The 24,489-nt window shown below is 38.6% G+C and overlaps 1 protein-coding gene and 1 pseudogene across 1 annotated transcript in view; both read left to right on the top strand.

Moving 5' to 3' along the window:
• The first annotated feature begins 3,624 nt into the window (after positions 1-3,624).
• Positions 3,625-6,365, top strand: LOC136150179 (putative elongation factor 1-alpha-like 3; annotated as a pseudogene).
• Positions 6,366-10,237: 3,872 nt separating this feature from the next.
• Positions 10,238-24,489, top strand: part of EFCAB5 (EF-hand calcium binding domain 5) — a 90,652-nt gene continuing 76,400 nt past the window's right edge. The window contains exons 1-3 of the mRNA XM_065910931.1: positions 10,238-10,279; positions 10,666-10,728; positions 13,642-13,723. Of these exons, the coding sequence (XP_065767003.1) occupies positions 10,238-10,279; positions 10,666-10,728; positions 13,642-13,723 (187 nt within the window). The remainder of the gene's footprint in view (positions 10,280-10,665; positions 10,729-13,641; positions 13,724-24,489) is intronic.

The following is a 24,489-nucleotide window of genomic DNA, read 5'->3' as shown; positions in this document are numbered from 1 at the left end:
GTCAATGAAAATTACAAAACTAGAAAAACGGCAAACTGGTTTCAGCTGTTGCTACAGAAAGAATCTCCTACTGCCAGAATAAAGAAGCATTGCTGGAGTGGAGCGTACTGGAACCAACACACTACAGGAAGCAGTCATGAGATAGACAGGAAGGAACAAGCCTCTTGTCCTTCCTCAGCCTTGGGGTCTCCCTCCAATGCCCCCAATTAGCAGAGCTTAACAGAGCCAGCTGGCAAGGCAAAGAAATGTGGTTTTCACACTCCAGCTCCAGCATGAAAGAAAATTACAAAAGGAGCTGAGGAAATAATTTAATAACGGGCAATTGGCTGATGTGGAAATTGATACCAGAAGTGGAATCTATCTTCCATCTTCTGGTTTTGCATATATCTCATGAAGAAGTTAATGACCTTGCTCCTTTTGCTCCCCAGATCCAATCAGCATAATGTTATCAATGCACTGGATCAACTTAATGCTGATTGGAAGGTCAAGATGCTCAACTTCTCTGTGGACTGTATTATGGCAGAGAGCAGAAAAACTGACGTAGCCCTGGGGCAAGACTGTGAAGTTATATTGTTGGTCTTGCCAAGTAAAAGCAAATTGCTTCTGGTGTTTCTTGCCAATTTGTATGGAGAAAAAAGCATTTGCTGGATCACTAGCAGCATACCAAGTGACAGGAGTTGTGTGTTGATTTGCTCCAGTAAAGTTATTATATGTGGAAGAGCAGCTGCAATTGGAGGCATCACCAGATTAAATTTATAATCACCCATAGTCATCCTCCAAGATCCAGTTGGATCCAAGATCCAGATCCAAGATCCAGCCAAACAGGTAAGTTAAATTGATGTAAGATAAGGACTTCCCTGGTGGTTCAGTGGCTAAGACTCCACACTCCCAGTGCATGGGGTCTGGGTTCTGATCCCTAGTCAGGGAACTAGAGGCCACATGCTGCAACTAAGAATTCACGTGCAGCAGCTGAAGAACCTGTAGGGAAGATAGCACAACTAAGACCCAGTACAGTCAAGTACCTAAATAACTTTTTTTTAAATTGACGTGAGATAGATTTCATCACTCCTGCTTCTTTAAGTCTTTATTGGTGTCACTAATCTCTGTAGTTCCCCTTCATCCCAAAAAAGCAATGATTTTTGTTTACTCTCTGGTGTGTGTATATAACAGGGAAGGGGGTTTCCAAGGGCTTCAGCTTGGCTTTTCATATTGTAATGGTCCTTATTCCAGATCAAAGGGCCAAAATGGAAATTCTGCTAGTTGCCAGGTATCCTAATTGTATATTCAAGAGCTAATGAAATATCACAGAATGGTTCTATAGACCCACTGTGCCCACTGCGATTCAAACTTGAGTTAAGACTCCATGCCCGGCATAAGCCCCACTTAAACTGGTGGAATGCATTTGGGTCCCCAGAAATTAGCACCAATTAATGCCAATGTTTAGAAATCCTTGCAAAACCTGAATATTGATTTTTCCCCCATTACACAGTCATTTTAGGAAGTGGCCACAATTGTCTGTGGAAAAGATGCGGGGGAAGATTTTCAGTATACACTATGGCAGTGCTGCAGAATCGTTCCTTGAGGGGATCCAGCCTTCCCTTTAAATTAAGGGGCTCAGGTCTGGAAACTGGGAGAGGGAGGTCAGAACTCTTTACTGTGGGTACTAAAGTTGTATTTGGGGCCACAATATATATAGATTTCAAGATATTATATGTAGAGACTTACCTTGTGATCCAGTGGTTAGACTCCTCTCTCCCAGTGCAGGGGGTCAGGATTCAATCCCTGGACAGGAAACTAGAAAGAACCCCACCTGCTGCAACAAACAGTTTGAATGCTTCAAATAAAGACCCCACATAGCAGTAGTAGTGTTAGTTGCTCAGTCATGTCTGACTGTGATCCCATGGACTGTAGCCTGCCAGGCCCATCTGTCCATGGGATTTTCCAGGCAAGAAAACAAGTGGATTGCCATTCCCTTCTCCAGCGGATCATCCTGACCCAGGATCTTCCCGACCTACTGTCCATCTCTGGGTCTCCTGTATTGCAGGCAGATTCTTTATAAAAATATCTCACATGTTGCAACTTAAAAAAAAAATAATAAAGAATCCCACATGCTTCAACAATGATTGATGATCCCATGTGCGGCAACTAAGACCCGGCATAGACAAGTAAATACCGAAATATTAAAATAAATAAATATTATGTGTGAATGATCAGTACTTTGTTAGAAAGTGAAAGAAACTTTTAGTCGCTCAGTCATGTCTGACTCTGTGACCCCATGGAACTGTACCCCACCAGGCTCTTCTGTCCACAGAATTTCCCAGGCGAGCATACTGGAGTGGGCAGCCATTCCCTTCTACAGGGGATCTTCCTGACCCAAGACTCAAACCTGGGTCTCCTGTGTTGCAGGAGATTCTTTACCATCTGAGCTGACTGGCCATCTATTCTAATCCTAGGACCACCCATAATCATTTAGCTGAATGCCGAAAGAAATCTGATTACCACTGTATCTCTACTTCTCTTTATGCGTCCACTTTGTCTTTGGTGGATAAACACTGACATTTGGCCTCGGCTACTCAAATGGATCATCCCATCATGCTTTGCCTACAGAAGAAAGCCAACATACAGCTTTTCAAGTATACAAATATTCCCACGCACTAATGTATTTTGCAATGTTTTAGTAAAGGAACCCTCCCCCAAGTCCTTTCAGAGGATATACTTGTGGGGAGTAGATATGCAAGTCAATAGGTGACATATCTACCCTGTATCCCTAAGCCTTTTGATTCCTCTTACATTAATTATCCAGAGAAGTTCCTGTACCTTAGCTTTATTAAACATAGGCCACTATGGAGTCCAAGTTTCAGTAAACTTACCAAATAAATACTGAATGTCACTTCCAGCTGTAGGTGCTAATACATTAAATCCTTAATTTCTGATACAGGTACCCATATCAATAAATTCCAGTCAACCCAGTATTATATTTCGTGCTCCTTCCTTTAACTCCCTTATAATATACTCACATAAACTCCCTGGGCTTCTACCATAAATAATAATGAAAATGTTTTACCATGAAAACTGTTTCTCGAGCTTATGGTTGCCAGGGCAGGAGGGTTAGTTAGGGAGTTTGGGATGGTCGTATACATACCACTATCTTTAAAACAGATAACCAATTGCATAGTATATGGAATTCTGCTCAATGTTATGTGCCAGCCAGGATGGGAGGGGAATTTGGGGGAGGATGGATACATGTATATCTATGGCTAAATCTCTTCCTTGTTCACCTGAAACTATTACAACATTGTTAATTGGCTATACCCAATGCAAAATTAAAAGTTTAAAGTTTGAAAATAAAAATAAAAAATAAACTCCATAGGATTGTGTAAGAATTAAATGAGATAAAACATGTGAAAAAATATTGTAGAAAATTAAGTCATGTTCAGTGTCTTCTCAAAAGCAAAAAAAAAATTAATTTCTGCTAGGGAGGTTAAAATAAAAGCTGTTTCCACCTGGTCAGACTTTGTATTTGCCCTGCTGGAGCATTTTAAAATCATATTTTAGCTTTTTTCTCAACAGGGTTGCCACCAGAACACAGGTGTCATGAAAACCACTGCTAATATCTAAGCCACAATGGGAAAGGAGAAGACTCACATCAATATCATTGTGTTGTTTGGGCATGTGGATGTGTGGCAAGTCTACCACTACTGGCCATCCAATCTACAAATGTAGTGGGATTGAACAAAGAACCACTGAAAACCACAAAGAACCTCCTTTGAGAAGGAGGTAGCTAAAATGGGAAAGGGCTCCTTCAAGTACGCCTGGCTCTTGGACAAACTGAAAGCTGAGCATGAGTGTGGTGTCACCATTGATGTCTCCCTGTAAAGAAATCCAAGACCAATTATGTGACCATAATTGATGTCCCAGGACACAGAGACTTTACCAAAAACACGATTACAGGCATATATCAGGCCGGTTATGATGTTCTGATTGTTGCCACTGGTGTTGGTGAATTTGAAACAGGTGTCTCCAAGAAGGGGTGATCAAACAGTAAGCTAACTAACAACTAACTGTTAGCATTAACAGAATGGATTTCACTGAGCCACTCTACAGCCAGAAAGTCTATGAAGGGACTAAGGAAATCAACACCTACATTAAGAAAGTTGAATCCAACCCTGACATAGTAGTATGGGTACCCATTTCTGGGTGGAATGGTGGCAAAAGGCTGCAGCCAAGCTCTAACCTGCCTTGGTTCAAGGGATGGAACGTCACCCATAAAGATGGCAATGCCAGTGGAACCATGCTGCTTGAAGCTCTGAATCACATCCTGGCCACCTGACAAGCCCTTGCATCTGTCCCTCCAGGAAGTTCAGTTCAGTTCATTTCAGTTCAGTTGCTCAATCGTGTCCGATTCTTTGCCACCCCATGGACTGCAGCACTCGAAGCCTCCCTGTCCATCACCAACTTCCAGAAGTTTACTTAAATTCCTGTCCAATGAGTCAGTGATGCTATCCAACCATCTCATCCTCTATTGTCCCCTTCTCCTCCCACCTTCAATCTTTCCCAGCATCAGGGTCTTTTCAAATGAGTCAGCTCTTCAAATCAGGTGGCCAAAGTATTGGAGTTTCAGCTTCAACATCAATCCTTCCAATGAATATTCAGGACTGATCTCCTTTAGGATGGACTGGTTGGATCTCTTGACAGTCCAAAGGACTCTCAAGAGTTTTCTCCAACACCACAACACAAAAGCATCAATTTTTTGGCGCTCAGCTTTCTTTATAGTCCAACTCTCACATCCATACATGACTACTGGAAAAACCATAGCTTTGACTATATGGACTGTTGTTGACAAGTAATGTCTCTGCTTTTTAGTATGCTGTCTAGGTTGGTCATAGCTTTTCTTCAAAGGAACAAGCGTCTTTTAATTTCATGGCTGCAGTCACCATCTGCAGTGATTTTGGAGCCCAAAAAGATAAAGTCTCTCTCTGTTTCTACTGTTTCCCCATCTATTTGCCATGAAATGATGGGACCAGATGCCATGATCTTAGTTTTCTGAATGTTGAGCATTAAGCCAACTTTTCCACTCTCCTCTTTCACTTTCATCAAGAGGCTCTTTAGTTCTTCTTCACTTTCTGCCATAAGGGTGGTGTCATCTGCATATCTGAGGTTATTGATATTTCTCCCAGCAATCTTGATTCCAGCTTGTGCTTCATCCAGCCCAGCATTTCTCATAATGTACTCTGCATATAAGTTAAATAAGTGCAGTGACAATATACAGCCTTGATGTACTCCTTTTCCTATTTGGAACCAGTCTGTTGTTCCATGTCCAGTTCTAACGGTTGCTTCCTGACCTGCATATAGGTTTCTCAAGAGGCAGGTCAGGTGGTCTGGTATTCCCATCTCTTTCAGAATTTTCCACAGTTTATTGTGATCCACACAGTCAAAGGTTTTGGCATAGTCAATAATAAAGAAAGAGATGTTTTTCTGGAACTCTCTTGCTATTTTGATGATCCAGTGGATGTTGGCAATTTGCTCTCTGGTTCCTCTGCCTTTTCTAAATCCAACTTGAACATCTGGAAGCTCATGGTTCATGTACTGTTGAAGTCTGGCTTGGAGAATTTTGAGCCTCCAGGAAAGATATCTACAAAATTGATGATGTTGGTACTGCCTCTGTGGATCGAGTGTAGACTGGTGTTCTCAAGCCTGGTATTGTGGTCACCTTTGCTCCAGCGTTACAACTGAAGTAAAATCTGTTGAAATGCAACATGAGGTTTTGAGTAAAGCCTTCCTTGGGGTCAATATAGGTTTCCTTATCAAGAACTTGCCTGTCAAAGATGTTTGCTGTGGTAATGTGACTGGTGACAGCAAAAATGACCCATGGATGGAAGCAGCTGACTTCACAGCTCAGGTGATTATCTCAGACCAGCAGGCCAAATCAATGCTGGATATGCCCCTGTGCTGGACTGTCAGTTCACATTCTTGCAGGTTTGCTGAGCTTAAGGAGGTAATTGATCATCATTCTGAGAAAAATCTGGAAAGTGGCCCCAAATTCTGGAAATCTGGTGATGCTGCCATCACTGATACAGTTCCTGGCAAAACCCATGTGTATTGAGAGCTTCTCTGACTATCCTCTTCTGGGTCATGTTGCTGTTTGTGACATGAGACAGACAGTTGCTGTGGCTATCACCAAATTAGCAGACAAGAAGGCAGCTGGAGCTGGCAAGGTTACCAAGTCTGCCCAGAAAGTTCAGAATATTACCCACAATACCTCCCACCCTCATCTTAATCAATGGTGGAAGAATAGTCTCAGAACTCTTTGTCTCAATTGTCCATTTAATAGTAAAATACTGGTTAATGATAACAATGCATCATAAAACCTTCAGAAGGAGAGAAGAATGTCTCAACCATTTGCTTTATATGTGGCAGTTTTAAGTTAGGTTTTAAAATCAGTGCTTTTTAATGGAAAAGACCAAAAATCTGTCACAGAATTTGGAGACTCACTGAAACAAAGTTTAATGAGAAAATAAAATGCTGAGTTACCAGTCTACTAGAGGAGCTGGTTGTGGTGAGCTTTGAGGAAAATAGGCATCCCCTTGCAAGACAGTTGCCCCGGATGAGATTATTATAAAATTTTCAATTAAGAGAAGGATAGTTTTTACAAATGTTCCTTCAATCACTAAGTTGTGTCCAACTGTTTGCGACCCTTCAGACTGCAACACACCAGGCTCCTCTGTCCTCCACTGTCTCCTGTAATTTGCTCAAATTCACATCCATTGAGACGGTGATACTAACCATCTCATCCTCTGCTGCCCCCTTCTCCTTCTGCCTTCAATCTTTCCCAGCATTGGGGTTATAAAATACAGGAAGACAAACTTCTTTCACTGACAAAAAAAAGGCTCAAAGTGACTCATAAGTTTGAAATTATCCAACTAAATGACCCCACACCAGACTTCAGTGTACTCCTTCCCAATCAGTGTCCCAATTTTCACCTAAATAGCTTGACTGGGGTTTGAATTCAATTAATATTTTAATTCTGCAATCCATAATTATTGGTTAATTGACCCCTTTATCATTATATGATGACCTTTTTATCTCATTACAATTTTTAGCTTAAAGTCTATTTTTTCTGATATAAATATAGCTATCTCTGCTCTGTTTTGGTTTTCAGTTGGGTGGAGTATCTTTTCCCATTCCTTCACTTTGAGCCTGTGTCTGTCCTTAAAGCTGGGTTTCCCAGGTGGTTCAGTGGTAAAGAATCTGCCTGGTGATGCAGGAAACGCAAGAGAGGCGGGTTTGATCCCTGCAGATTTGGTCCCTGGGTTCAGAATATCCCCTGGAGTAGGAAATGGCCACCCCCTAAAGTATTCTTGCCTAGGAAATCCCAAGAACAGAGGAGACTGGTGGGCTGCAGGTTTGCAAAGTCAGACATGACTGAGCATGCACGCACATCCTTAAAGCTGATGTGAGTCTCTTGTAGGCAGCATATGTGTGGGTCTTGGATTTTTTTTCATCCATCCAACCATTCTATCCATTTTGATGGAGAATTTAATCCATTTTATTGATAGATGAGGACTTACTCATCTTATTAATTGACATCTAATTAAATGCCATCTTGGGACTTCCCTGGTGAATGGCTCAGACTCTGCACTCCTAAAGCAGGTGGCCCCAGTTTGATCCCTAGTCAGGGAACTAGATCCCACATGCCACAACTAAGAGTTCACATGCACCGTCAAAGATGGAAGGTCCCAGGTGCCACAACTAAGACCTAGGGCAGCTTAAATATATATAACATATTAATTATATAACTATATTAATTATATGAATAGATATTATACTAATTATAATATATAAATAATATATAATATATTTATATATTATATGTTTAATATAATATATATTAAATATACATTTGTATATATTATATCTATTTAATATATAAATATAATATTTATGTATGATATATTTATATATATAATATATATATTTATACATATATGTGTCTGTGTATACACACACACACACACACATACACACATATTTTTTTAAGGTGAAAAAGTTATCATCATTCCCTCTTCCCCCAGTGTTTCACACTGGCAGTCTTTGCTGGCAGGGTCAACTTTTTTAAAACATCAAATTCATCGCATCTTGTCCTATTCTTAAAAAGCACAAAATAAAATCCAAATTCCTTGATTTATTGTGAATAACTCTTTACAGTTGAAAAATTACGTTTTTGGCCTCATCTTCTACCACTTTCTGTTATATAACTATGCTCTGCTATGAAAGCTTCAAATAGTTTTCAAACTTTCATTCCCTAGCGTGTAATGGTCCTTCTGCCTCAGATACTCTTTCCCCCCTCCTTTACATACACAAAAAGTCTTATTAGTCACTTAAAATCCAGCTTGGAAATCTATTTTTCTGTGAAAGCTTCTCTGACCTCCCTGGGTGAATTAATTGCCTCTGTGTTCCTTCACATTTTGTATATGTCTCTACTTTTGTCCTAACAGATGGTATTGCATCTGTTTATCCTGTTTTCTCTCACTAAACTAGGAACTCTTCAAAAGCAGATCTTATCCATCTTTTTAAAAAAATATGTATGTATTTATTTGGCTAGGCCTGGTCTTAGTCGTGACACGTGGAATCTTTAGTTGTGGTGTCTGGAATCTAGTCCCCTGATCAGGGATTGATCCAGGCCCCCTGCATTGGGAGCACCAGAGTCTTAGCCACTGGACCACCAGGGAAGTCCCTTATCCATCTTTTTAAGCCCAATGTCTGCCTGCATATAGAAGGTCCCCAGTAAAAATTTACTGAGTTGAATCTGTCTGGGTGCATCTAAACAAAACCAATTTGAAAAGGAACGGGAAGAAGTTTTTTAGCAGGAGATGGACACCGTAAACAAAGCAGCCTGGGAGAATGCACTATTGGGACCTAGCGAAGAAATCAATTTTATCTTATTTATTATTTATGAATTGCTTCAAAAAGACTTTGAGGCAGCTATTTTTAAGTGTTCGACACTGTTGTCTCCAAAGGCAGTACATTGGGTTTATTTGAGCAGAACATATGTTGCTAAAAAGAAAGTGAATACTCCAGCACATTAAACATGTGTGCTAAGTCACTTCAGTTGTGTCTGACTCTTTGCGACCCTGTGGATTGTAGCCCTCCAGGCTCTTCTGTCCATGGGATCCTCCAGGCAAGAATACTGGAGTGGGTTGCCATGCCCTCCTCCAGAGGATCTTTCCAACCCAGGGATCAAACCTGCATCTCTTATGTCTCCTGCATTGACGGATGAGTTCTTTACCACTAGCACCACCTGAGTAGCCCCTGAAAGTGAAAGTGAAGTCGTGTCCGACTCTTTTCGACCCCGTGGACTGTAGTCTATCAGGTTCCTCTGTCCATGGGATTTTCTAGGCAATAGTACTGGAGTGGGTTGCCATTTCCTTCTCCAAGGGATCTTCCCGACCCAAGGATCAAACCTGGATCTCCCTCATTGTAGACAGACACTTTACCATCTGAGTAGCCCCTAGCACATTATAAATAAACCATTTCACATTAAAAAGTCCGTGGATTGTAACTTTCCTAGAGGAAGAAGTCATGTGTATGAAATTTACTTTTATGTAGCACCTAGTGACACAAACTCTTAAATGGTTTTTGGCACAACACTGATTTTGATCATCTGTGACTGAATCTGTAGTCATTTGCAATGAAGAAGGGGAGGTGGTAATTATCCATTTTCATTGCTTAGTATGAATAAATAAACCAGATAAATCATAATCCTCTCAGAACTCCCCCCTCCAAAAATACTTTTTAGCAAGGTTATTATTCTGTCTTTTTCACACAAATTAGGTAGCCAAAAGAGCTTCACTTCATTTCACTTTGTAATTTCAAGAATTAATGAGGATGATAATAATGTTCTAAAAATTCAATTGCATTACTGTTGCTGGTTTGTTTTTTTTTTTAAACGCTAGTGGTGATGACTACTGTGGTGTTCTCCTGTTTCCCTTAACACTGGCCTAGTACTAATCTAGCTTTGGTCTGTACCAACAGTAATAACAGTAACACAGTTTGAGAAGTTTACTGGTTGAGAACTTATTACCATTCAATAGAATGGTGGGATGAGGTGGGGGTGGGGACATGTTTTGGTCTTTCAGAGCATTTTTGGTTGTTAATGTTTTCTTTCCCTCTTTTTGTTATTAATACTAGTTTGGTAATACTTTTCCTTACCATTTGGTGATACCTTTTTGTGGTCGAGATGAGTGAGTCAGCACCTCAAGAGGAACCTAAACGTGCTCAGGTATCTGGTCTGCATAGTTTCTAACCATTTAACCATGAGAGGATTTGAGATTCAGCATTCTTGGGGAAATTGAGGTGCAATGTCGTATACTATCATTGAATTATTTCTCTTTTTAATTGAAGCATTCTGCATTAAGTTTTGACGAAAATGGGGTCAACTAATAGTTACATCACAGTGGCCTGCTTCCAGTTGCTTGGTATTCTTGGTATATAACAAGTCTGTTACTGTCTGAATTTTTTAATACAGTTACTCTATGTGATTTTATTTGGTATGATGTTTACTCGTGAATTTTTTACATAAAAAATTTTGCTCTGCTAGAGTATAAAGCATTAGTTTTATTTCCAGCCCCTATTGGATACCATTTACTAAAACTATGTCCATTTCAGGAAAATGGAAAAGAAGACAAAGAAAGGAACCAGAAAGGAAATGAGGCAGAAGAGCCTATTCAGGTAGAGTTTTCATGAATAATCGGATGTTAATGCTGGAGAGTAACTGGAGAAATTAATTTTCCTAGGCAAAAAAAAAAAAGGTGTGGGTATTCAAAAAGATAAAATGGCAAATGGGAAAAAACAAACCCATGTTAATCATTAAGCTGACTCATCTGAGTTACTTTCAGGACACTTCCACAGAGAGGTAAATTATTTGTGAAGCGCTATTATGACTTTATAGAAATGGTATGGACCTAACAGAAGCTGAAGATATTAAGAAGAGGTGGCAAGAATACACAGAAGAACTGTACAAAAAAGATCTTCACAATCCAGATAATCACAATGGTGTGTTCACTCACCTAGAGTCAGGCATCCTGGAAGTCTGTGGGCCTTGGGAAGTCAAGTGGGCTTTAGGAAGCATCACTACAAACAAAGCTAGTGGAGGTGATGGAATTCCAGTTGAGCTATTTCAAATCCTAAAAGTTTATGCTGTGAAAGTCCTACACTCAATATGCCAGCAAATTTGGAGAACTCAGCAGTGGCCACAGGACTGAAAATCAGTTTTCATTCCAATCCCAAAGAAAGGCTATGCCAAAGAATGCTCAAACTACCACACAATTGCACTCATCTCACACACTAGCAAAGTAATGCTCAAAGTTCTCCAAGCCAGGCTTCAACAATACGTGAACTGTGAACTTCCTGATGTTCAAACTGGTTTTAAAAAAGGCAGAGGAACCAGAGATCAAATTGCTAACATCTGCTGGATCATTGATAAAACAAGAGAGTTCCAGAAAAACATCTATTTCTGCTTTATTGACTATGCCAAAGCCTTTGACTGTGTGGATCACAACAAACTGTGGAAAATTCTGAAAGAGATGGGAGTACCAGACCACCTGACCTGCCTCTTGAGAAATCTGTATGCAAGTCAAGAAGCAACCGTTAGAACTGGACGTGGAACAACAGACTGGTTCCAAATAGGAAAAGGAGTATGTCAAGGCTGTATATTGTCACTGTGCTTATTTAACTTATATGCAGAGTACATCATGAGAAATGCTGGGCTGGAAGAAGCACAAGCTGGAATCAAGATTGCCGGGAGAAATATCAATAACCTCAGATATGCAGATGACACCACCCTTATGGCAGAAAGTGAAGAAGAACTAAAGAGCCTCTTGCTGAAAGTGAAAGAGGAGAGTGGAAAAGTTGGCTTAGTGCTCAACATTCAGAAAACTAAGATCATGGCATCTGGTCCCATCACTTCATGGCAAATAAATGGGGAGACAGTGGAAACAGTGCCAGACTTTATTTTTCTGGGCTCCAAAATCACTGCAGATGGTGACTGCAGCCATGAAATTAAAAGGCACTTGCTCCTTGGAAGAAAAGCTATGATCAACCTAGATAGCATACTAAAAATCAGAGACATCACTTTGCCAACAAAGGTCCATCTAGTCATGGCTATGGTTTTTCTAGTGGTCATGTGTGGATGTGAGTGTTGGACTATAAAGAAAGCTGAGCAGCGAAGAAGTGATGCTTTTGAACTGTGGTGTTGGAGAAGACTCTTGAGAGTCCCTTGGACTACCAGAAGATCCAACCAGTCCATCGTGAAAGAGATCAGTCCTGACTGTTCATTGGAAGGATTGATGCTGAAGCTGAAACTCCAGTACTTTGGCCACCTGATACAAAGAGCTGACTCATTTGAAAAGACCCTGATGCTGGGAAACATTGAAGGCGGGAGGAGAAGGGGATGACAGAGAATGAGATGGTTAGATGCCATCACCGACTCAATGGAGATGAGTTTGGGTAAACTCTGGGAGTTGGTGGTGGACAGAGGCCTGGCGTGCTGCAGCCCATGGGGTCGCAAAGAGTCGGACTTGACTGAGTGACTTAACTGAGCTGATTATGACTTTATTGATAAAGTTGGCTTTCTAAAATCAGTACTGTTATCCTGCATATGACAATCACCAGTTATTAGGGGAATTTCACTATCATTCTGAAAATTTAATTTCCAAGTTAATCATTTAAGTAACTTTGTATTTAATGAATAGAAGGCTTCTATGAGGAAAAATATTTTAGAGAAAAGGGGAGGCAAGTGAAAACAGTTATATGGATTCACCATTAAGTTGACTAATGTGAGTCTTAAAATATTCTATTATCACCCTTTTAAAAGTATATCAGGGAGTTCCCTGGTGGTCCAGTGGTTAAGAATCTGCCTTGCAATGCAGGGGACATGGGTTTGATCCCTGTTTGGAAATCTAGGATCCTACATGCCTTGGAGCAATCAAGCCCAAGCACCATAACTAGAGCACCCACGTGTTGCAACTATTGAGCCCATGTGCCACAAATGCAGAGTCCATGTGCCCGTAAAGAGAGATCGCACATGACTCAGTAAAGATTCCACGTGCTTTGACCAAGACCAGCATAAATAAATATTCTAAATTAACTTTTAAAAAAGTGTATCAGGATGAGTACAAAAAGCTATTTTACCACCATTTATTCATAAAGCTAAAGTTTACTTTTCTTAATGAAGATGAAAATGTTTTTCTCTCCACCACAAACTTGGAAAGTGATTCTAATAGTCAAAGAAAACAGCAGCATTTTCAAAGGTTTAGAGATTAAATTTCACTCCTTTGTGGTCTCAAATTATGTTTTTAGAAAGTATTGTATAATTCAAGGATTAATGTACATCTGGAATAATATTCTTAGCCTATTTCTTTGTTAGCCGTAGGAAGATATGATGACATGGTGAACCAATGAATGTAGTAAATAGACTGATTATTGCTTTGCTTCTAATACACAGCATTAAATCCTAGGAAAATCAAGGAGGAATGTTTGGCAACTTTTACAAGGAATTTATCTGCATTCTTTCTTTGGGAGAGCTGATGCAACTTTGATGTAAAGCAATTTATTTTTTAACCGGTATTTCTTTTCTCCTTTCAGTATTCACAGAGTATGTCAGACAGTTCGGCAGTAGGCACCTGCAGCAATGTGACAGAAGCAGCAGCAAACAAAAAATCCCAAGGTAGAGAACTAGCTTTTCTCCTACACACCAGAATGTAAAACTATTACAAAGTTTTCATTGGGGATGGAGACTTTGCCTTTCAAAAATATAATACCAGGAATGAGTATACACACACATACTTTAGTTATTGTTCACTTTCTCAGTTGTGTCTGACTCTTTGCAACCCCACGGACTGCAGCACAGCAGGCTTCCCTGTCCTTTACCATCTACCAGAGCTGGCTCAAACTCATGTCCATTGAGTCAGTGATGCCGTCCCACCATCTCATCCTGTTGTCCCCTTCTCCTCCTGCCTTCAATCTTTCCCAGCATTAGGGTCTTTTCTAATGAATCAGCTCTTCACTTCAGGTGGCCAAAAGTACTGGCGCTTCAGTTTCAGAGTCAGTCCTTCTAATGAATATTCAGGGTTGATTTCCTTTAGGATTGACTGGTTTGATCCCCTTGCAGTCCAAGGGACTCTTGAGTCTTCTCCAACCCACAATTCAAAAGCATCAATTCTTCAGCATTTGCCTTCTTTATGGTCCAACTCTCACATCCATACATGACTACTGGAAAAATCGTAGCTTTGACTATATGGACCTTTGTCAGCAAAGGTCTCTGCTTTTTAATACGCTGTCTAGGTTGGTCATAGCTTTTCTTCCAAGGAGCAAGTGTCTTTTACATATATATATATACATACATGTGTATATATAATTTTTTTTTTTTAACTATAGCATGCGACATGTGGAGTCTTAGTTCCCTGACCAAGGATAAAACCCATGCCCCCTGCAGTGGAAACACCGAGTCTTAACCACTGGATAACCGGGGAAGTTCACCCAGGGTTATTTTAAATGCAGTTTGGGAAATAGTCAATGCAGGAGACCTGGGTTCACTCCCTAGGTTGGGAAGATATCTTGGCAAAGGTAACAGCTACCCACTCCAGTATTCTGGCCTGGAGACTGTATGTCCATGGGGTTGCAAAAAGTCAGATAGGACTGAGTGACTTTCACTTTCACTTTGAAATATATTCCCTTCAGACCTACTGTATAGCACATGGAACTTACAGCGCATGGAACTCTACTCTATGTTATGTGGCAGCCTGGATGGGAAGGCAGTTTGTGGGAGAATGGATACATGTATATGTTTGACTGAGTCTCATTACTGCCCACCTGAAACTATCACAAGGTTGTTAATTGGCTATACCCCAATACAAAACAAAAAGTTTAAAGAAAAAAATATATTCCCCTTACTTTCTATTGATACTTTTGAAGCAACTTTATTAATCTTGTACTTAAAGAGAAAATTTACCTAAGAGTGGACTGACACATAGCAGACAACCCATAAATACAAAAATCTAGTGATTCGACCTGCCTGTTGTTTTTCTGTTTCTTCTTTTTACCTCTGTACTTGACAACACATTTGTTCTGTTTGACATTTAGCCCAATCCTTAATCCAAATTCTACATGATTATGCAGGTTGAAAATTTATATGATCAAAAGGCAACAACTAAATAGGCAAGATAGTCATCCCTTTTACTACTGTTCTTCTAATTTTAGATACTTAGTGAAATCCTATACTACATAAAATTTTAACAATATTTAAAATTTAGCAATTTATATTTTTTCTTCTTTATTTTTATTTTTCTTTTTTGTTTATTTAATTAATTTATTTATTTTAACAATTTATATTTTAATTGCCATTCTTTTGAATTTAGTTTACAGCTATCAAGGTTTAATATGTGCTAGGCTGAACTGTAACAATAATTATTAAAGCATTTTCTAAACTATAATTTGCTATATAGATGCTAGCTATAACTTATAGATGCTTATTCTTCTCCGAAGTATTTTTCTGTGTTTTAAAACAATTAAAAAATTTATTTACTATTTCTTCTTATTAGTTCATATTATAATACATACACATGAAGAATCAAACTACTCAGCATTTATTTTGCCTTTATTATAAACTTTCACAGTTTACTAAAACTTTTAAAAAGTTTCTTGGCAAGTCCTTCCCTCCCTGCCCCCTACCACCAGTTTCCTGATTTTGCTTCCTCCTCACTCCCTCCCTCCACCACCACTACCCCATAAATCCCTTTTCCTTTACCATACTCACGTGGACCAGGTTTATAAATAAACTCTTTCATTTTAAACTTTCTAAACAGAATTGTGATCTAGGTAATTTCCTATAAATTTAATTAGGTGTTCACTTTAATCAGTTTATGGCCAAATCTGTACCTGCAAATTACCATTCTTTAGTTTATTGCCTCTCTAGAAAACTTGTCAAGAGTTTATGGTCTTTCCTATTCTCATACTTTGAATTTGTTACTGCTTTATAATGTATGATAGAGGGAAATGTATTGTTTCAGTAAGTCTGTTTATCCCAGTATATGATATACATTGAAAATATTGCAGTTGCTTGTTGCAATATCAAATGCAATGCAATGTATTTATTTATTCAGTGATCAGTCACTATTAATTTTAATATTCTAAATCTCCCTTTGTAAATATGTATGTGTTTCTGTATGTGTATGTGTGTGTGTAATAAGTGGGAAGAGGAACTGTTTTTCCAATTTCACAAAAGAAGTGTCTTTGTCTTTGTTATATGCTGTGCTATGCTTACTTGCTTTAGTCGTATCTGACTCTTTGTGACCCTGTGGACTGTAGCCCTCCAGGCTCCTCTGTCCATGGGATTCTCCAGGCAAGAATACTGGAGTGGGTTGCCATGCCCTCCTCCAGGGGATCTTCCCAACCCAGGGATTAAACCTGTGTCTCCTGTGGCTCTGCGTTGCAGGCATATTCTTCACCACTGAGTCACCAGGGAAGCCCATCCTTGTTATATACTTGTCAAAATTAAAATGATATTATTTTGCCAGGAAGCTCCCAGAATACATTCAAATACTTATCTTTGCATAGAAAATATTGTGCCTAAATGTACCATGTGAATTCCTCATTTCTTTCCCTGGTTGTTACATTTTTCAGACTATGAGCTTAATTTCAGACTATGAGCTTAACTTGTGTTTTGAGAAATTTTATTTCTTTTTTTATTGATTTGCTCAGCTTTATTCTTATTAGACAGCCCTAAGTTTTAAAAAATTCTGCAGGAAAATACCTTTTCCTTTAGCTATTGAATGTTAATGCCAATAGTTTTAATAATGCTTCTTTTCCTCCTCTCACAGTAGTTTTTCTATATTATGTACAAATGTTAAGAAATCCTGACATGATCAAGCCAGCTGAGCTTCAGACAGGACCTGTGTTTTAAGAGAACATGGCACATATGTTGAGTAGCCCTGCTGGGTCAGTTTTCACCAGTTTAATCAGCAGCCAGTCCCTCTAATGTTGTATGCCTTCTGTGAAGAAAGAGTCTGCTAGAGCTTATTATAATGTGAATTATAATTCATTCCTATTTGTGTCCTTAAATAGAGTTGTGCTGAGGCCATGCCCAGCAGTGGACCATGTACTGAGTGCAGAAAATGATGAAAGTCATTTATAAGTCATTGGACTTTTCAGAATATGAATAAGGAATTTTTTTTTATTTCTACTTCTTTAATTGAAAGCATTTGTGCCCGTAGTGCCTGAATAGGACTTTGTATGTTAGAAGGTGGGTTGACACAGAGGTGAAGATGTGCATGTTGGGTAAGTATTTGAAAAGCTCTTAATTCCATAGAAGTTTAGAAAGTCCTGAAAAAGAATTTCAGTGCTTAGCATAGTGCCTGGCACTATGACACCAATAATTTCTTATTGAGTGAATATGTAAATGAAATCAATCTATCTGTAAAAGGTTTAGGAGTATATAAGCATAGGCTAAAAAACCCAGTATTTGCTTGAAATTGTATTCAATTAAACTCCTTAATTAATTTTCCATTGAGGCAGTTCTGTAATTTATGAATTCAGAGATCACACAATCAAAGGACTGCTACTGATAGGCTTATTCAGAATCCTGATTTACTGACCCTGCTATTGGTGTGTCTCCTTTTATTTTCTTGGTTTCGTGGCTCTGAGAGAGAAGTGTTTGACCAGAGTTGTAACCAAACACACGTCTATGTCCATTCTGCATGTTGGTGGGGAGAGAGCAAGCACTAGGATTATTGCTTAGCAACCTGCAGTACCAAGCACCCTAGGGGAGCACTAGCAGTCTGCAGCAAAGATAAGATAATGCCCTAGTTCATTTGTAAATTTACTAATGAGCCATGCAGGTGGCTAGATATTAAGTTGCTATACGTCTGTAGCACTCCCCTTAAAGCAGGAGGAAGAATATCTGCCCTGGGTTATGCTGGAGAGGTTAAAAGGAAAGAGAGACTGCATTTTTTTAACTTAAGTTTTGTAAGATAGATATCTATTGCTCAAACTGAAATTTTAATAATACATCCTTCTTTAAACTCTTCTTCTTGTAGTTTCTGTGATTCTAATGTATCCTGTTTTCCTCCCAACTCCCTAGTCACTCTCAGACTTCTGTGTAAATGTACTTTATCTACCTATTCATCTAAAATGTTGCATAAAATTCCTTTTATGGTCCTCTTCTCACTCTAGACACTCTGAGTGAGTTCATCCAATAATAATAATAGTAATAATGACTATAAGTGCTTTAGGATATATATGTTAAATATATAATTTCATATATGTATATGTATCATTTTCTCATCATGATTATCCTACCAAGTATAATTATATTCCCATTTTATAGAAATAGAGTCTAAGTTTGTTTTCCTATTCTATAAGGGACATGACTACTATATGTTAGAGCTGAAATTTGAACCCTGATACCTCTTATTCCAATGCCTATGATATTTTTTAACACAGTGTTTATTCATTCATCAAATACTTGAGTGTTGTTTCTGACACTGTTCTAACCACTGCTAACTAAGAATTCAGTAGTAACCAACACAGACAACATATCTTCATTAATGAGTCTTTTTTTTCGAAAGGTGGGTTAAAAAAAGATCATTCTTCCTAAAAGATCCATGGGTTTAGCCAGTGTCATAAGGCAAATAAGGAATATAAAAATTATAAAAGTTATAAAGGAAAAGATAGAAATATCTTTTCTTTTTACCAGATGACATGATTGTGAACAAAGCAATCAATGTAAGTTTAGCAAGGTTTCTGGATATAAAGTCAATATACAAAAACAATTATATTTCTATTATATATTAGCAGCAAACAGACAATGAAAATTTTAAGATCCAATTTTAATGTCTTCAGTTCAGTTCTGTTCAGTCGCTCAGTCGTATCCAACTCATTGCAACCGCATGAATCGCAGCACGCTAGGCTTCCCTGTCCATCACCAACTCCCGGAGTCCACCCAAACCCATGTCCATTGAGTCGGTGATGCCATCCAGCCATCTCATCCTCTGTCGTCCCCTGTCCTCCTGCCCCCAATGCCTCCCAGCATCAGGGTCTTTTCCAATGAGTCAACTCTTCACATGAGGTGGCCAAAGTATTGGAGTTTCAGCTTCAGCATCAGACCTTCCAGTGAACATCCAGGACTGATCTCCTCTAGGATGGACTGGCTGGATCTCCTTGCAGTCCAAGGGACCCTCAAGAGTCTTCTCCAACACCACAGTTCAAAAGCATCAATTTTTTGGTGCTCAATTTTCTTCACAGTCCAACTCTCACATCCATACATGACCACTGGAAAAACCATAGCCTTGACTAGACGGACCTTTGTTGGCAAAGTAATGTCTCTGCTTTTTAATATGCTGTCTAGGTTGGTCATAACTTTCCTTCCCAGGAGTAAGTGTCTTTTAATTTCATGGCTGCAGTCACCATCTGCAGAGATTTTGGAGCCCAAAAAAATAAAGTCTGACACTGTTTTCACTGTTTCCCCATCTATTTCCCATGAAGTGATGGGACCAGGTGCCATGATCTTAGTGTTCTGAATGTTGAGCTTTAAGCCAACTTTTTCACTCTCCTCTTTCACTTTCATCAAGAGGCTCTTTAGTTCTTCTTCACTTTCTGCCATAAGGGTGGTGTCATCTGCATATCTGAGGTTATTGATATTTCTCCCGGCAATCTTGATTCCAGCTTGTGCTTCCTCCAGCCCAGCATTTCTCATGATGTACTCTGCATATAAGTTAAATAAGTGCAGTGACAATATACAGCCTTGATGTACTCATTTTCCTATTTGGAACCAGTCTGTTGTTCCATGTCCAGTTCTAACTGTTGCTTCCTGACCTACATATAGGTTTCTCAAGAGGCAGATCAGGTGGCCTGGTATTCCCATCTCTTTCAGAATTTTCCACAGTTTATTGTGATTCACACAGTCAAAGGCTTTGGCTAGTCAATAAAGCAGAAATAGATGTTTTTCTGGAACTCTCTTGCTTTTTCAAGATGATCCAGCGGATGTTGGCAATTTGCTCTCTGGTTCCTGTGCCTTTTCTAAAACCAGCTTGAACATCTGGAAGTTCACGGTTCACATATTGCTGAAGCCTGGCTTGGAGAATTTTGAGCATTACTTTACTAGCGTGTGAGATGAGTGCAACTGTGCGGTAGTTTGAGCATTCTTTGGCATTGCCTTTCTTTGGGACTGAAATGAAAACTGACCTTTTCCTGTCCTGTGGCCACTGCTGAGTTTTCCAAATTTGCTGGCATATTGAGTGAAGGACGTTCACAGCATCATCTTTCAGGATTTGAAATAGCTCAACTGGAATTCCATCACATCCACTAGCTTTGTTCGTAGTGATGCTTTCTTAGGCCCACTTGACTTCATATTCCAGGATGTCTGGCTCTAGGTGAGTGATCACACCATTGTGATTATCTGGGTCATGAAGATCTTTTTTGTACAGTTCTTCTGTGTATTCTTGCCACCTCTTTTTAATATATTCAGCTTCTGTTAGGTCCGTACCATTTCTGTCTTTTATCAAAGTCTAACCAAAATGAACAAAACCTCTACACTGAAACTATAAAGCATAATTAAAAGAAATTAAAGATGAACATAAATAAATGAAAATATATACCTTATTCATGAATTAGAAGGCTTAATATTATTAAGATAGTAGTGCTTTCTCAACTGACCTCTAGCTTCACTATAATTCTAATAAAAATTTATGCAAGGTTCTGTATGTGTGTCTGTGTGCTTATAAAATGACAACTTGATTCTAAAATTTATGTAGAAGTGCAAAAGACCCAGAAAACCAAGGAAATCTTGAACAACATAGCTAGAGGATTTACATTTCTAAATATCAAGATTTATAGTTAAGTAACAAAAATTAGGACAGTATGACATTGGCATAAAAATAGACAAGCCAATGGAACAGAGTCCAGTTGAAAATCCTGTATTGAAAACAATAATGATGCCAAAATGGAAAATATGTATTTTTGATTCCTACCTCACCCCACACATAAAAACAAATTCTGCATGTATTATAGATGTAAATGTGAATGATAAAGCAGTAAATAATTTTAGAAGAACACAGGAGAATATTATCACAATTTGGGGGTAGATAAGATTTCTTAAACAAAACACAAAAGATGCTGACAATAAAATTAAATAAGTGAGGAATGGACACATTAAAATTAAGAATTCTATTTTTATTCATTAGAAAACACTTCTGTTCATTAGAAAACACCTTAAAGAGAGTGAAAAGCCAAGCAAGATATGAGAAAAGATACTTACAATACCTATGTGCATCAAAGGTTTTTAATCTAACTATAAAGAGAGCTCCTACAAATCAGTAAGACAGACAACCCAATGGAAAAATGGATGATAGCTTTGAACAAATACTTCATCAGAGAGGATATCCAAATGCCTGTAAAGAGAGGGAAATGTGTTCTAGTTCATTTGTCACCAGGAAAATACAAATTAAAATCATGAGATAAAACCATGTGTTCTACAGAATAACTGAAATAAAAGACAATACCAAGTTGGCAAGGATATGGAATACAAGATTTTTCATACATTGATGGTAGGAATGTAAATTGGTACAACTTCAAAAAACTGTTTGGCACTATTTCTAAGGTGAACATATATATACCCTATGATCAGTATTTATACTTCTAGGTACATAGCAAGATAAATGAATGTATATGTCTACCAAAAGACATGTAGAGGAATGATCATGGCAGCTTTTTTGTAACAACCAAATCTGGAAAGTATTCAAATATCCTATCAGCAGTAGAATGAATAGAAAAAATTGTAGCATGTTTGCATAATGTAATACTATGAAGCTACTGCCAGGCAAGTGGATAAAAGTAGTTAAGTTATTGAGCAAAAACAGGTACAATAGAGCACATGTTGTATGATTCCATCAGTATGAAGTTCAAAAACAGATGCTATTAATCCATAATGTGAGAGTCAAGGGAATGTTAACAGAGAGAGGGAGGAACGGGAAAAGGCCTGGAAGGAGAGGGGGAAAAAGAGAGAGATAGGGAGAGAGGAAGGAAGGAAGGGGGAAAGCAAGGAAGAGAAGGGAAGGGAAGGGAAGGAGGGAGGGAAGGAGGAAGGAAAGTTAGTATTACCTTTGAAGGAACGTTGTGATTGAAAAGGTAGCATGAGAGGGATTCTGAAGTCTTGGTGAGGTTCTTTTATCTTTTTCTAAAATATGGTAAAATATATATAATGTTTATCACTTTAACTATCTGTAAGTGTGCAATTCAGTGACATTAAATGTATTCACAAAGTTGATTTACAAATCATCACCATCTCTACTCAAGACTCTTTCATCATCCCTAACAAAAACTCTATACCCATTAAACAGTATTTCCCCCTTCCCCTCTTCCCTCACCCCATTGTGATTTCTATTCTACCTTCTGTCTATGAATTTAGCTACCTCATGTAAGTGGAACCATATAATATTTGTCCTTCTGTGTCTGGCATATTTCACTAAACATAATGTTTTCAAATTCCATCCATGTTGTTCAGTTCAGTTCAGTTCAGTCTCTCAGTCGTGTCTGATTCTTTGCGACCCCATGAACTGCAGCACACCAGGCCTCCCTGTCCATCACCAACTCCCAGAGTCCACCCAAATCCATGTCCATTGGTGATGCCATCCAACCATCTCATCCTCTGTCGTCCCTTTCTCCTCCTGCCCTCAACCATTCCCAGCGTCACGGTCTTTTCTAATGAGTCAGCTCTTCACATCAGGTGGCCAAAGTATTGGAGTTTCAGTTACATATATCAAAATTTCATTTTTCTATGGATGAATTTCTGTTTTTTAAATAACCATCAATCCTCCATTCTTTTATTTACTTTGCTCTTTTTATCCACCTTGACTTTATCTTGCAGCTTGCTGACTGACTGTTTTCTGATGTTCAAGCCAGTGTGTTGAAGATTTATTGGCAAAAACAATCCTCTTTCATTTTCAAATAATCTCTCTTGTTTTATTGGTTTGTTTATTTTTTTTTTATTATAAAAAAAAGAATTTACTTCAGAACACATTAAATTGGAAGATCAGGTATTGACAGCACACACACACAAGAAGCAGGGCTACTAAAGCACCCTCCAGACAGCTCACTCCCTGGGTTTGGAAATCCCATTATTCCTAGGTTTAAGTCCCATGATTCTATAAATCTCAATGGAATGAGGACCTCACAAATTCAACACTAGAGTTTTTCACACTCAACTTCCATATATAATACTGTACTTAGTCACTCAGTCGTGCTTGACTCTTTGTGACCCCATGTACTGTAGCCCTCCAGGCTCCTCTGTCCATGGGATTCTCCAGGCAAGAAAACTGGAGTGGGTTGCCATGCCCTCCTCCAGAGAATCTTCCCGACCCAGGGATGGATGGTTTGTTTATTTTTTTAATAAGCTTTTATTTTTAGACTACTTGTTAAGTTTACCAAAACAAAAATTGTGAAGGTAACAGAGAATTCCTCTCTACCCCATATCCAGTGTTACCTATTATTAACATCTTATGTTAGCATGGCGCATTTGTCACTATCAAGGAACCAGTATTGATACATTATAACTAACTAAGATCCATAGGTTATTGAGATTTCCTTAGTTTTACCTAGTGTTCTTTTACTGCTCCAGGAACCAAATTTTACTGCTCTAGGATACCAAATTTAGTTGTCATGTCCCTTTAGACTTTTCTTTGCTCTAATGGTTCATCAGATTTCCTTATTTTTTATGACTCTGACAGTTTTAGAGAGTACTATCAGGTATTTTTGCAGAGTGGCCCTAATTGGGATTTGTCTGATTTTTAAAAAATTCATAATGTGACTGAGATTATTGGTTTTTGGAAAAAGATTACAGAGAAAAATTGCTATTGCCATTTCATCCTATCAAGTGTATCATATATGCCATCAGCACAGCTCATTTGTCACAATTAATGAGCCAATGTTGACTTTTCATTGTTGATATTAGCCTTGATCATCTGACTGAGATAGTAGTTGTCATGTTTCTCCACTGTAAAGTTATTCTTTTTCCTCTGTTTATTTCCCCTATTTCTAACCGTACTCTGAGAAGTCACTATGCACAGCCCACGCTTATGGAGAAGAGAATTATGCTCTAGTGCCTTGAAGGCAGAGTACATAGTTATTTGGAATACTTCTGCACAGGAAATTTTTCTATTTCCCCCATTTATTTATTTATTAAGATATTTGTTTATATCAGTATAGGCATGGATATTTATTTTATACTGGGGTTATAATCCAATATTACTTTGTTGCTCAAATTGTTCCATTTTTGGCCTTTGAGAGAGCTTTTAGTTGGCTACTGATTCCCTACAGCATGTTCCAATCAATACAGAGGTTGTTTTGAGCTCTTTACTTTCTGGCACTAGAAGATACTCCAGGCTCTTGAATATTTCTTGGTCCAGTTCTAGAATCAGCCATTTCTTCAATAAGTCATGATTT

Source organism: Muntiacus reevesi, chromosome 18 (genome assembly GCF_963930625.1).
Source record: "Muntiacus reevesi chromosome 18, mMunRee1.1, whole genome shotgun sequence".
Taxonomy (NCBI): domain Eukaryota; kingdom Metazoa; phylum Chordata; class Mammalia; order Artiodactyla; family Cervidae; genus Muntiacus; species Muntiacus reevesi.
The sequence above is the reverse complement of the archived record's forward strand: the minus strand, read 5'-3'. Positions and strand labels throughout refer to the sequence as shown.